The sequence below is a fragment of the Dermochelys coriacea genome, chromosome 7, assembly GCF_009764565.3.
Source record: "Dermochelys coriacea isolate rDerCor1 chromosome 7, rDerCor1.pri.v4, whole genome shotgun sequence".
Lineage (NCBI taxonomy): Eukaryota > Metazoa > Chordata > Testudines > Dermochelyidae > Dermochelys > Dermochelys coriacea.
Genome location: NC_050074.1, coordinates 58,434,212 through 58,447,609, shown reverse-complemented (window position 1 = coordinate 58,447,609; position 13,398 = coordinate 58,434,212). Strand labels below are relative to the sequence as shown.

Below are 13,398 nucleotides of genomic sequence, written 5' to 3'. Positions count from 1 at the left end.
AGTTCCTGCAATGCTGAATTGAGATTTGTGCATGTATCTTTGACTTTCCATTTCCCTTTTCTGGCTTTGACAAGAGACGTGTTTTTGTCAGATGAGAAGTAAATTTATCAATGAAATTAACGATATTCTCGATGCTTCCTCCCATTGATTTTTCATTATGGTTTTATTTTGTTTCCACAGGATTCAGAAAGTAAATGCGGTTCACCCCTGCAAAGTCAATCAACTGAACTGGAATATGAGGCAAATGCAGACAGGTCAGGCTTTCCAGCACATAAAAATTAATGACAATGTACAGCATGGCCAGTTTGTTCTTCTATTTCTTTGAGCAATCCTAATGTCATAGATTTATACAGCACCATCCATCCCATAGTGAGTCCCAAGCTACATTTATTCAGCACTATTGAAATGCAGCTACCTCTGGAATGGGATGCTAACAAGCCCCCACACAGCAGTGACAGGAGGGGGAATTTTAGACAAGGACATCAAGGCATATTGTACTCTTACAAAAAACATTTTAAGATTTATATTGTCTGTGCAGCACCAGGTGGTCTGATTTTCGTGCTCAGCAGCCTCAGCTGCCATTGACATTGCTGGGTGTCCCTGGTTCTGCTTGGCTCTACCTTGGAAGTCATTGAATCTGTGATCAGAAACAGCCCCCCATGATAGAGATCAACCATCTCACAGCATGAATAATGAATTAATTCATCTGAGCAGCCCACTGACTGAAATACATTTATATAAGTCGTTCATCAAATGATAAACAAAACCATAAAAATCAAAGTCTATTTGGGGATAATTCACAAACAGAAAAAGAGTTCAAATGATTGAATAAATAATTGGCTCCGCTTTCCACACATGGACATGAACTGGAAAAGAAGATGTTAATCAGCCATATTCATAACCTTCAGAAGTATGTAGCTGCAATTTTGTTAGAAAGTTTGGTGGGTTGTGTTTTCCACAAGATGCGTAGGAAACAGGTACAGAGAAGGGCTACTAGGATGATCCGAAGAATGGAAAACCTGTCTTATGAAAGGAGACTCAAGGAGCTTGGCTTGTTTAGCCTAACTAAAAGAAGGTTGAGGGGAGATATGATTGCTCTCTATAAATATATCAGAGGGATAAATACCGGAGGGGGGAGGAATTATTTAAGTTCAGTACCAATGTGGACACAAGAACAAATGGATATAAATTGGTCTTTGGGAAGTTTAGACTTGAAATTAGACAAAGGTTTTTAACCATCAGAGGAGTGAATAGCCTTCCAAGGGAAGCAGTGAGGGCAAAAGACCTATCTGGCTTTAAGATTAAACTCGATAAGTTTATGGAGGAGATGGTATGATGGGATAACATGATTTTGGTAATTAATTGATCTTTAAATATTCATTGTAAATAGGCCCAATGGCCTGTGATGGGATGTTAGATGGGGTGGGATCTGAGTTACTACAGAAAATTCTTTCCTGGGTATCTGGCTGGTGAATCTTGCCCATGTCCTCAGGGTTTAGCTGATTGCCATATTTGGGGTCAGGAAGGAATTTTCCTCCAGGGCAGATTGGAAGAGGCCCTAGAAGTTTTTCGCCTTCCTCTGTAGCATGGGGCATGGGTAACTTGCTGGAGGATTCTCTGCTCCTTGAAGTCTTTAAACCACGATTTGAAGACTTCAGTAGCTCAGACATAGGTCAGAGGTTTTTCGCAGGAGTGGGTGGGTAAGATTCTGTGGCCAGCGTTGTGCAGGAGGTCGGACTAGATGATCATAATGGTCCCTTCTGACCTTAGTATCTATGAATCCCTCATACAAGCAGAGAAAGAAATTGTGTGTGATTTTCTTGGACTTAAAGGCACAGGAATTGGGTTTTTTTCTGTGTGAAATTAACAACTATGATAAAGAAGACAAATATTTGTATCTGACATTGGTCGTTGTGTAGTTAAGAGGTGAGAATGTGATCCTCTTGTGACCTGCTAGTGCAGTTTCATTGTGGACTGTTGCAGTTCAAGATGAGCTAATGTTTCTTATGTTTAGTTCTATACTAGACTCATAGACTTTAGGGACCATCATGATCATCAAGTCTGACCACCTGCACATTGCAGGCCACAGACCCTCTTTCGCTCCTGAAATAGACCCATAACCTTTGGCTGAGTTACTGAAGTCCTCACAGCATGATTTAAAGATTTCAACTTACAGAGAATACACCATTTACACTGGAAATGGGTCCCAGCTAAAAGTGTGGATCTGGATCCAAACTTTCCCAAAGTTTAGTGTGATTTAGATCTGGGGTTTTGGTTTGGCCCATTGAAGAGTTAAAAGTAGCCTCAAAGTTCGGATTCAGATCCAGACTTTCCAAAGTGAAGCAGTGTTTGGATTGGGACTTTCGATTCAGGGCTATCTTTTCCATGCTGTAAAACACTCTGGAGAGATATTTATTTTAGGAGGCCCTACCATTAGGGCCTATTAGCTAAGGTAGGTTAGCACTTCTTCTATTATAAGACCCTATTTTCAGTTGCTCATAACTTTACCACGCTTAAATCGTTGTTAGAGTTGTTTGGATTTACATATAAGGTCTCCTCAGCCTTTTAAAATTAAGCTCCATAAAGTTAGCAGCAGATACCATTAGCTGCTGTATTTACAGACACTGCTACAGACAAAGGGAACCTTTGCTGTGGGGGACTTCTGTCATCCAGAACCCATGCCAGTGTCTGAAAATGGAAAATTCATGAAAGTGCTGAGTGGTTTAAAAAGGAGCGTAGAACTCAAACGCTTATGCAGCCTTCATTGTAATGATGGCTCCCGCTCCCAACTAGAATGTTAACTGAACATTGCTTTACAGATCACAGAAATACTCCACGTGTGAAAGCAGCTTTAGAACAGACAGTCAGGAGTCTGAGACTGACAGCTGGATGAGTGAGGAAGATGATGCGACCCGGAGGATTTCTGTTCTATCCAGGGGTAAATGTGTGAAAGGCTCTCTCTTTTCTTTAACATATTGGCCCAGATCCCCAGTATAGTTTTAATTAGCTCAACCGAATTAGGCCCATTCCGGGACTGTCTGTTCTGTGTTTGTACATCACCTAACACTACTGGTCTGTAAGTAGGGCTTCTAGGTGCTATACTGATATAAATAGTAATAGGACACCAGCTGAGGCTCTTTCTATCTATCCCACCTGTGGCTTCTTGGAACACAACTTTCATCATTATGCTGCATGCTGTGGTCATTGGAACTTCATGGCAACGGCAGGAATAGAGCTTAGATTGTCTTGCTCCTGCATTACAGGCCCTTGTAACTTGAGCTAACGAGGAATCTCCATTTGCTGTTAGCACTACAGAGTAACTCATCCCAGCATCTCTGGTTCCAGTGTCACCAGCGGTCTGAACATAGATTCACTGTAGTGTCCCACGAGAGTTCAGATAGACCAAATGTGAGTCTTCAGATTCCGTTGACCTAGCAGTGTTTCATGTAAGAATATTTGACATTTATGCAGGTTTCTTAACCATTTACCCATGTGCTCAGTAGACCACAGTTTCAAATTGGGACATCTACCTCAGGTAGGGCTACAACCAATAAAAATTCATCTTTGCTTTGGTGCAGCCAACATGCTGAAAAATTGTAAGTCCTGGGCTGGAGTGGGAGGGAGAGGTAAAAACAGAACAGGATATATTTCCTGACTTGGGGGGAAAGTTAATGTACAATAATTATTCCTAGCACCAGGAAAGTGACCACACTAATCTGTAGGAAGTAGAGGATTTACAGTGAACATGTGGATGGAGTCTTTTGTACCAGTGTAAGCAGGCATTGAAGTATACAGTTCTGCGGTAACACTGTGTTTAGTCTAGGCTGTGTTTAGCAACTACACATGGCCAGGAGCTTCAGTGTTTGGCTCAGAATCCATCTTCCATGAAATTTGGGGGTGTTTAGATCCAGGGTTTTGACTTATGCTTGTGTCAGCCGGAAACATAACCGAGGTTGAGAAACTACTTCTGGATTCTGCTTCCAAAAAGTAGGTGGCAAAAGGAACTGAAGATTAGCAATCCCCTTCTTTTCAAAGCCAGCAGTGTGTGCACATTGCACTACAAAGATTAAACTCACCTTCTCTTTGTTGTCAATGCCTAGGCAGAAAACTTGTTTCTGAAGATGAGCTGACTCAGCTGACTCACATTATGCCATCACCGACTGGGGAAGATCTGAAGTCTCGTCTCAGAGTTCTGATCTGGAGCCTTCGGAGGCAGATTGAAGAACAAGAGATCCTGAAAGAGTTTGTGGTGAGATGTGTTGCTTTGCTTTTGTAGGCCTAAGTGTTTGGCACTGCTGGGAAAATGAATTATGTGTGAAAAAAACAAATTTCTCAAAGATTAGCATGTCCCCAGGCCAGTATGTCCCTCGGCCCGCGCCGCTTCCAACGGCTCCCATTAGCCTGGAGCAGCAAACCATGGCCACTGGGAGCCGCGATCGACCGAACCTGCGGATGTGGCAGGCAAACAACCCGGCCCGGCCCGCCAGGGGCTTTTCCTGCACAAGAGGCGGAAAAAGTTTGGGAACCACTGGTCTAAATAATACTTAGTCCTGCCATGAGTGCAGGGGACTGGACTAGATGACCTCTCAGGGTCCCTTCCAGTTCTATGATTCTATGAATTCAAAAGAGGATTAGACACTTCTATGGATAATGAGAACATGGGAAGTTACAATAGCTGGGATAAAAATGATAAAAGTTATAAACTCTTCTGCTTCAGAGCATAAGCCAACCATTGACTGATGGGGGCTAGTCATAAACTTCCCTTAAGGACAAGTTATTCTATAATTGTCTGTTACAAGGTTGGACCTTCCTCTGAAGAATCTGGTAATTGTCCCTGGTCTCCATGGTAATTCCTATTTTATATATTCCTTTCTTCCTTTTATTTCCTGTCCAGCTCTTGCCATCCGGTAACAAAATCCCCCCAAGGGGTGTTTGATAGAAGTCTGTAGTGTTTGCTAACCCACAAGCCTAACAGCCTCTGAAGTTCCTATCTATCAGTGACTCAGGCAGGAGGGTGCCCTAGGTCACTCTTGGCTATAGTGTCCTACAGCAGCTATCAGCTGAGTCCTGTGAGTCTGGTCACACAGGATGTAGTCCCTTTTTAAGGCCATTCTTTGTACCTGATCCGTCATTCAAAACCAGTTTGCACTTTATCGGAATGAGGTCTGGGCCCACGGTACCTTACTAGTCCAGAGCTCCTTTCACACTGAGGAATCACCAAGCGCTTTACAGACTGTGGGCCAAATTCAAGAGTATGTAGCACAGGGTTCTCAAACTGTGGGTCAGGACCCCAAAGTGAGTCGTGACCGCTTTATAATGGGGTTGCCAGGGCTGGCGTTAGACTTGCTGGGGCACGGGGCTGAAACTAAAGCCCAAGGGCTTCAGCCATAGGCAGCAGGGCTCAGGCTTTGGCTTTGGCTTTGGCTTTGGCCCTGGGTGGCAAGGCTCAGGTTACAGGCCCCCTGCCCAGGGCTGAAGCTCTTGGGCTTTGGCCCCTAACCCAGGGCGGCGGGGCTCAGGCAGGCTCAAGCTTCAGTCTCCTCTCCTGGGGTCATATAATAATTTTTATTGTCAGAAGGGGGTTGCAGGGCAAAGAAGTTTGATAACCCCTAGTGTAGCATATACGTCGATAATAGGGTGTAAGTAGGTATTGGAGAGTGTAAGTTGGTGTAACTCACCCCAAGGCGATAAAAACGAGGAACAGGAAAAGCAAATTACAAGAAAATGCAAAAAGGTGTCAATGAAACTACTTTAACTGACACCTTCCTGTTCTTTGATGTGTTTGTTATATCAAGTTAAACCTACCTACGTACAAACACTTACGATCACGTAACTTACACTACCTACCTTTGAATTGTGCCCTATACATATCACTTCCCCAATCACTGAAATGCAGCCACCACTGGGGTGGAAATGCGACATCTGCTCTGTGCTAGCAATTACAAGTGTTTCTTACGGCAGCAGCTTCTTCATTACCCATGCTGGAATGTGGCCGAGACACCAGAATGAACACGCCCTTCACTAACATATATGCCATGGGATCTTCGATGATGTGCTCAGACCTTGGTTTGAAATCTCATGGGAAATCCCTGGAAATACTCAGTCATGGGGGCTGAAGAATGTCACTGGTCTCTCTAAGTATTTAGAAGGTGGGAAATGAAAGCGCCTTGCTTTTGGGCCTCTGTGTTACCTGAAAATATAAAGTAGGGCGTATTGAGTGTATTCCAAACAAAACTCGGTTTCCTAGTCATAGGTCACATACATTGATGGCGAGTCCTAATGCTAACCCTGCAGCTTCTCTTTGGAGGCAGGAAATGAAGTGTCTTGACTATCTACCTTTGATCTAGGCTTTAGAACACATGAAACCGCTCGATGGCTGCCAAGTTGGGAAAGCGCCAGAAAACCGGGAGAAAAACAGATACCGAGATATCCTTCCATGTAAGCAAGTACACTAAAAGGACTTAAAAACACTTGAGGAATACATGGGAGCCAAGGAAAACAGCTGGTAGGCTGAGTTATAGCAGGCAAATCTAGCCCCTCCTCTTGTCGTCGGGGACTCCAGAAACAATGGAATCTGGTACATGGGCAGTGGGTAGAATTGGTGGGGTTCATGCAGGAGATTTGGACCCCTTCAGTGATACGGAGCCCAGCTCCACGAGGGGTCCCTGATCTTCCCCTCTACAGTGGGTTTCTGGGAGTAGGGCAAGGGTAAGGCTAATGAATTTGCTGCTGTCTAGATTCCCCAGACATTGTCCCCAGGGGTGCAGGAGAGGTGGGAGGTGAAATGATGAACTTCTTCCTAAATTTTGCACAGGAAGATTTAACCCTAACTGTAATGACTGTGCTTTAAAGCCAGTCAAATGACTGTGATACAATGGAATTCTGTCCCAGCATGATTGAGGCCCCCGAAAAGGGGTAAAATTCTTTCCTATGTTCCAAAGCATCTGAGAACATAAATATTTTCTGATCCAACCCGCAGACCCCAAATCCCCATTGATCAATTCAAGCAAGGCACAAAAGTTTCACTACCAATCAGAGCTGGCTTCTGGAATTAAGATTTGATTGCCACAGCAGAATGTTCACTATTAACAGAGAGAGCATTATGCCATTTTCATTTACACACAGACCTCTTTGTAATCTGTAACAATGGGAGCATTGCAGTGTTGTGTAATATTGGAGAAATATTACAAGTTTTAAAGTTCCCTGTGTTACAGAAACTTTACAGGATCATATGATACTGGTTCAGGTAACAGTAGGGTGAGCTGCAGTGTTTTGGACTATTACCATAGGACCCTGTTATAAGGCTTGTCAGATTGTGACAGAAGTGTCTTAAAGAAACAATATAGTTCTTAGCAGAAAGAGATCAATCATATAATATGATTGTAGAAATTGCCTCTTAGCAGGGATATTAGTGCTGCTTGGCCAGCCAAATGCACCATGAATATCACTGAGACAACATTCAACTGCCTGATGTTCAAGCTCCCCTTAGAGCCTAGACAGAGACATGAATTTAGATCTTCAGCTGAAATAGCAAAACTTCAGAGGACTTTTTCTTTCTGTCCAGATGATGCAACACGGGTTCCTCTTGGGGCAACCAGGGGCTACATTAATGCAAGTTACATCCGAACGCATATTGGAGAAGAGGAACATTTCTATATTTCAGCACAAGGGCCTCTGCCTTGCACTGTGGCTGATTTCTGGCAAATGATTTGGGAGAATGAGTCAGATGTGATTGCCATGATGACGAAAGAAGTGGAGCTTGGAAAAGTCAAGTGTCACAGATACTGGCCTGAACCTCCACAGGACTCTCTAGACCTCAGTGAATTCCATCTGAGGCTGGACAACTACCAGATCTTGGAATATTTTATCATTCGAATAATAGAAATAATTAACAAGCAGGTAAATTAAATATATTTTATTGTATGCCTGAAGAGGGGAACTTCAACACTACGTATTGTATCTCTCTGGCAGTATTTAGAGTAGTGTTGAGTAAATTTCTTTTGTAGGATTTTCTGATTATTTTTCAGCTTTATCAAAACCTGAATTATAGGAGTGCACATAGAGTGGGTGATTTTTCCTTAGCTCTGTGCAGAAACGTGGATCTGACCCTGCAGTTTTCAGGACAGGAACTGAAGGCCTTTAACTGCAGTGGGTGTTGAGGGCACTTGTAGGATGTGCTCAGATTAGGAATTTTTTTAAATCTGTGTCCTCAGTAAGGACGACTGTGTGGGGTGATGTGTTCTTTGGCTGCACTGATGGGCAATCCGCACTCAGTTCCGAGAAGCAGCCACATGTGATGTCTAAGGCCCTACCAAATTCACGACCATGAAAAATGGGTCATGGACCATGAAATCTGGTCTCTTGCCATGAAATCTGGTCTTTTGTGTGCTTTTAACCTATACTATACAGATTTCACAGAGGAGACCAGCGTTTCTAAAATTGGGGCTCCTGACCCAAAAGGGAGTGGCAGGGGGGTTGCAAGGTTATTTTAGGAGGGTTGCAATATTGCCACCCATACTTCTGCACTGCCTTCAGCACTGGGTGTCCTGAGAGTGGAAGTTTCTGACTGAGGGCCCAGTTCTGAAAGCAGCCCCCACCAGCAGCAGAGCAGAAGTAAGGTTGGCAATACCATACCATGCCATCCTTACTTCTGTGCTGCGGCTGGTGGCGGCTCTGCCTTCACAGCTGGGCTTCTGGCCTGCAGCCGCCACTCTCCAGCTGCCCAGCTCTGAAGGCAGCGCCACCATCAGGAGTAGCATAGAAGTAAGGGTAGCAGTACTGCAACCCCCCCACAATAACTTTGCAATCCCCCACAACTCCTTTTTGGGTTGAGACTGCTACAATTACAACACTGTGAAATTTCAGATTTCAATCATGAAATTTATGATTTTTAAAATCCTATGATCATGAAATTGACCAAAATGGACCCTGAATTTGGTAACCTAGTGATGTCCAAACGTTCGGAGATTCCTGAATCTGCTGGATGAGAACAGGCTCTTGGGCAAGATGTCCAGTCCTTCCTGCTTCCAGTTCGCATAGACATACAGTTAGGGTGGTCTTTCCAGTTGTCAAGGTTCCTTCCCCACTCTGAACTCTAGGGTACAGATGTGGAGACCTGCATGAAAACCCCCCTAAGCTTATTTTTACCAGCTTAGGTTAAAACTTCCCCAAGGTACAAACTATTTTACCTTTTGTCCCTGGACTTTATTGCTGCCACCACCAAACGTCTAACAAATATAATAAGGAAAGAGCCTGCTTGGAAACGTCTTTCCCCCCCAAAATCCCCCAATCCCTACACCCCCTTTCCTGGGGAAAGCCTGATAAAAATCCTCACCAATTTGCATAGATAAACACAGACCCAAACCCTTGGATCTTAAGAACAAGGAAAAAGCAATCAGGTTCTTAAAAGAAGAATTTTAACTGAAGAAAAAGTAAAAGAATCACCTCTGTAAAATCAGGATGGTAAATACCTTACAGGGTAATCAGATTCAAAACATAGAGAATTCCTCTAGGCAAAACCTTAAGTTACAAAAAGACACAAAAACCGGAATATACATTCCATTCAGCACAACTTATTTTATCAGCCATTTAAACAAAACAGAATCTAATGCATATCTAACTAGATTGCTTATTAACCCTTTACAGGAGTTCTGACCTGCATTCCTGCACTGGTCCTGGCAAAAGAAGAAACACGCAGACAGAGAGAACCCTTTGTTCCCCCGCCCTCCAGCTTTGAAAGTATCTTGTCTCCTCATTGGTCATTTTGGTCAGGTGCCAGTGAGGTTATCTTTAGCTTCTTAACCCTTTACAGGTGAAAGGGTTTTTTCCCCTAGCTAGGAGGGATTTAAAGGTGGTTAGCCTTCCCTTTATGTTTATGACACCTGTACATTTCATTGTTAGGCCTAACCAGAACTATGAGATGCAGGGATCCCATGGGACAGACAAAAGTTAATGGAAAAGTTTTGAGCTCAAAAGGTTCATTTTGAGTTCTGGGTGAAGGTTCTGGTGAAGGTCTTTTGTCCAAAGCAGTATCCCCATCATCCACTCCTTCAGTATCCCAAGATGCCCATTATGGCTGCTAACAGTGATAGGCACTATGGAAAACACTGCAGTAGAGATCCATACCTGGCAGTTGTTTGTATGCTTTGTGAACACATTCAGCTCAGTACCTGTGAGCTATGGGCCAGATTTACAAAGTCAGTGCAGATGCCCAATGCTCAAACCATGAAGAGGAGAAGTAGATTGTGCCAAAGAGGCTGATCTCATTTACACTGGCATAAAGAAGATCAGACACTGACCCATGGAAGCCTATTTATTCTTCTTTAATGCCTGTGTGAAACCTCCGAGAGCCCAAAGGTACTTATACAGGTACAACAATGAATTACTGCTGAGGAAATCAAAGTGCACATCATATGTTAAATGCCTATTGAGCAGGAAGAAAAATTATTAAAAACATAAGAACATAAGTCCTTAAAAAGCTTCAGGATATGACTTGTTATAACTTGTAACACTTTCATAGTCCTTTCTATCTGAGGATCTCGGAGCACTTAAAAATACTAAATTGCCACAATGTCTCTGTAAATGTTTAGAATGGTTACTCCTAATCCCTTATTATCTGTCTTGAAAGCAGGGTCTCTCCTTATTGCTTATTCCATGTGGGAAGCCACAGTCCTTAGTTTTCTGGTTGACTTTACAAGAGTAACTCCTACAATGAAATTCACATTGGTGATCGCTCTCTTCCAGACAGGAGAGAAACGCTTTGTAAAACACCTGCAGTTTACCACTTGGCCAGATCATGGTACTCCCAGACTGATAGAGCATCTCATAAAATTCATTCGCTACATGAGAAAAGTTCACCAGACGGGCCCCATAACTGCCCACTGCAGCGCTGGGATTGGAAGGAGCGGGGTTCTGCTTTGTATTGATATTTTGCTGAGCTGCATTGAAAAAGGTCTATGTGTGAGTATATCTAAACCAAATCATTATAAATATTACCATGGGCTTACTTGTGGAGTAATTCACCCTGGTGTAAATCAACTCAAGTCAGTTTTCAAAAGGAAATGATAGTAAGTTCTGATTCCTGTTGAGTGTAGGGACAATAATTAATAGTAAAGCAGCGAAGGACCAATCTTATACTTCCCCATTGAGCATGTTCTTTTTAATAACTTGGCCTGCAATGAAATAACACCATTCTCTCCTGACAGTTCAATATCAAGCAGATAGTGAGAGAGCTGAGGCATCAGCGATTTGGCATGATTCAAACCAAGGTAAGGTCTCCACCTTGAGACCAGGCTTACTTTTTCTAACTTCCCTGATTCAGCAAGGCATAGACTTCACTTCCATTGAAATTCAAGAGACTTAAATATGTACTCAAGTGCTCTGCTCAATTGGGGCCATAAGCAGTGCTTAATTTGTTGCCAGGGCTTGTGAGGGCTGAGCCCCGGCACCTCTGGGCCTGGCAGTTCATAGCCCCGACACCTCTGGGCCTGGCAGTTCATAGCCCCGGCACCTCTAGGCTTGGCAGTTCATAGACCCAGGCCCTCTGGGCCTGGCAGCTCAGAGCCCCAGCCCCTCTAGGCTTGCTGCATTAGTTATGAATGTAAAAAGATTGCTTGAGCCCTAGTACCTCTTTCATTAGAAATTAAGCACTGGCCTTAAGGCTAGGGAGGGCAGAAATCAAGAGAGTGGGTGGGGAAGAGGAAGGAGGATCTCCCCAAGTTTCATGCAGCCCTAGATTATATTCACATTACAGACGTGCTCCCAAGTCAGGCAGTCCTATGTATGTGTCTGTGGAATGTCATTGGGTGACTCCATGCTGGTTTCTCCACATGTCCAGGACCAGTACCTGTTCTGCTACGAAGTAGTGCTGCAGGTGCTGCAGAACATTGAAGCCATGGAATCCCGTCTCCTCCAATAAGAGCCTCTGCTATTGCCACTCATCTTGGAGACCCCCCTGTTACTTGAGACTTATTCTAACGGGCAGTCAGACCAGCATGGTCAGGCGCTGTACTGCATGCACTATATTGCATGTCATGCTGTGTTAGGAAATGTTGATTTCTAAATCAGCATAAAGTAGGTTGGTAAATTATTGATACGCTGGCTCACTGACTTAAGCATTGATCAGCATCACTGGCAATATCAGCTATTTAGATATCATTAGCTCCTTTTATTCTGTGCCCATGTCAAAGGGAAAGTATTACTAAACCAGCTCTGTGAGTCTGTGTATATATAATTGTCACACTAAACATGCAATTCTTCCCTTCCCATTGATTTACTATCTAATAGTCCCTTACTGAGGGCCTGATCCAACTCCAATTCAAGTTGATGGAAATCTCCATTGATTTCGTGGGCAGGAGGGTTGAATTTGGTCCTTAAGCAACATTAAATTGCTCTGTTGTACTATAATCTTTTTTGTGAAAGCTGGTTCACTTTCTGAGAGTTCTAGTTTGAGTAAATCTCTCCTGTTTTCCCCTTTCCTCCCCTCCAGTTCATCCCATGAGACTGAAATCTGCATTAAACTGGAAAATTCTCTGGGATATCTTACCTACCTCACAGCCTGGGGCATTGTGGGGGTTCATTTGTTCATGTTTGTAAATTGCAAACTACTGCTATGATGTTATTGTAACTCATTTGCCTAGAGGGTTATATTTATGGAAGTAGAATTATTAGCTATGCAACAGAAGATTACCTTCTGTTAAAAATAGGCAACACAGTGGTGAAATATATGAACAGCAATGTGTGTATAAAAACTGCTTCCTTGATTTCAAGACTGTAGTAATATTAAGAGGTATTTGCATACAAAGCCACTCTGCAAGCTACAAAATAATAATAAATACTCTTGTTTCATTTTATTATGTATCAGAGTGATAGATTTATGGCAGAAGAGGAATATGGCATTAAATACAACTTAAAAGCCTGACTTTCAGAAAAATGCGTTCTTATAAAGTTACTCTAAGATTCCATGTCAATTTCTGCTTTCTGCCCCCAGCTACACTGGGCTAAATCAAGAGTAACTGGGAATAGAATTTACAGCGTAAGCCAGATGCTGATTCAGTCACAGTGATAGAAATCCAAAACTCTTATTAAGTCATTGGAGCAACTCCAGATTTACACTGCTGTAAATGAGAACAGAACCTGGTGTTCTATCTTGAATTAACTGAGTTTTAGCCTTCTAGAAAGCATTATGAATTTGTTTTACTCTCTGCATGCTGCATCTAGAGTAGCCGTTATTTGCACAGATTTGTCAAGCATCATTAGCCAAATGTTCATAAATCTGTTACCTCTATTGGGTTTTGGCCTTTCACTTTGGTTTTATTTACTGCACTGTACATGTTATTGCTTTGTAAGATAAAATTGCACAACCTAATGCACAATTCACTTTTTGTACTAAACTGATAT

General features: G+C 42.9%; 1 protein-coding gene across 2 annotated transcripts in view; it reads left to right on the top strand.

Annotated features, from left to right (window-relative positions):
• The window catches only part of FRMPD2 (FERM and PDZ domain containing 2), a 127,295-nt gene extending 114,379 nt beyond the window's left edge, over positions 1 to 12,916 (top strand). Inside the window, exons 40-47 of one of the 2 annotated variants that reach the window (XM_038410070.2) lie at positions 181 to 254; positions 2,820 to 2,938; positions 4,101 to 4,249; positions 6,348 to 6,438; positions 7,565 to 7,899; positions 10,744 to 10,959; positions 11,205 to 11,267; positions 11,837 to 12,916. In XM_038410070.2, the coding sequence (XP_038265998.1) occupies positions 181 to 254; positions 2,820 to 2,938; positions 4,101 to 4,249; positions 6,348 to 6,438; positions 7,565 to 7,899; positions 10,744 to 10,959; positions 11,205 to 11,267; positions 11,837 to 11,917 (1,128 nt within the window). In that variant the 3' untranslated portion in view covers positions 11,918 to 12,916. The remainder of the gene's footprint in view (positions 1 to 180; positions 255 to 2,819; positions 2,939 to 4,100; positions 4,250 to 6,347; positions 6,439 to 7,564; positions 7,900 to 10,743; positions 10,960 to 11,204; positions 11,268 to 11,836) is intronic. The other variant, XM_043518996.1, reaches the window with a different exon arrangement.
• Positions 12,917 to 13,398: the final 482 nt, after the last annotated feature.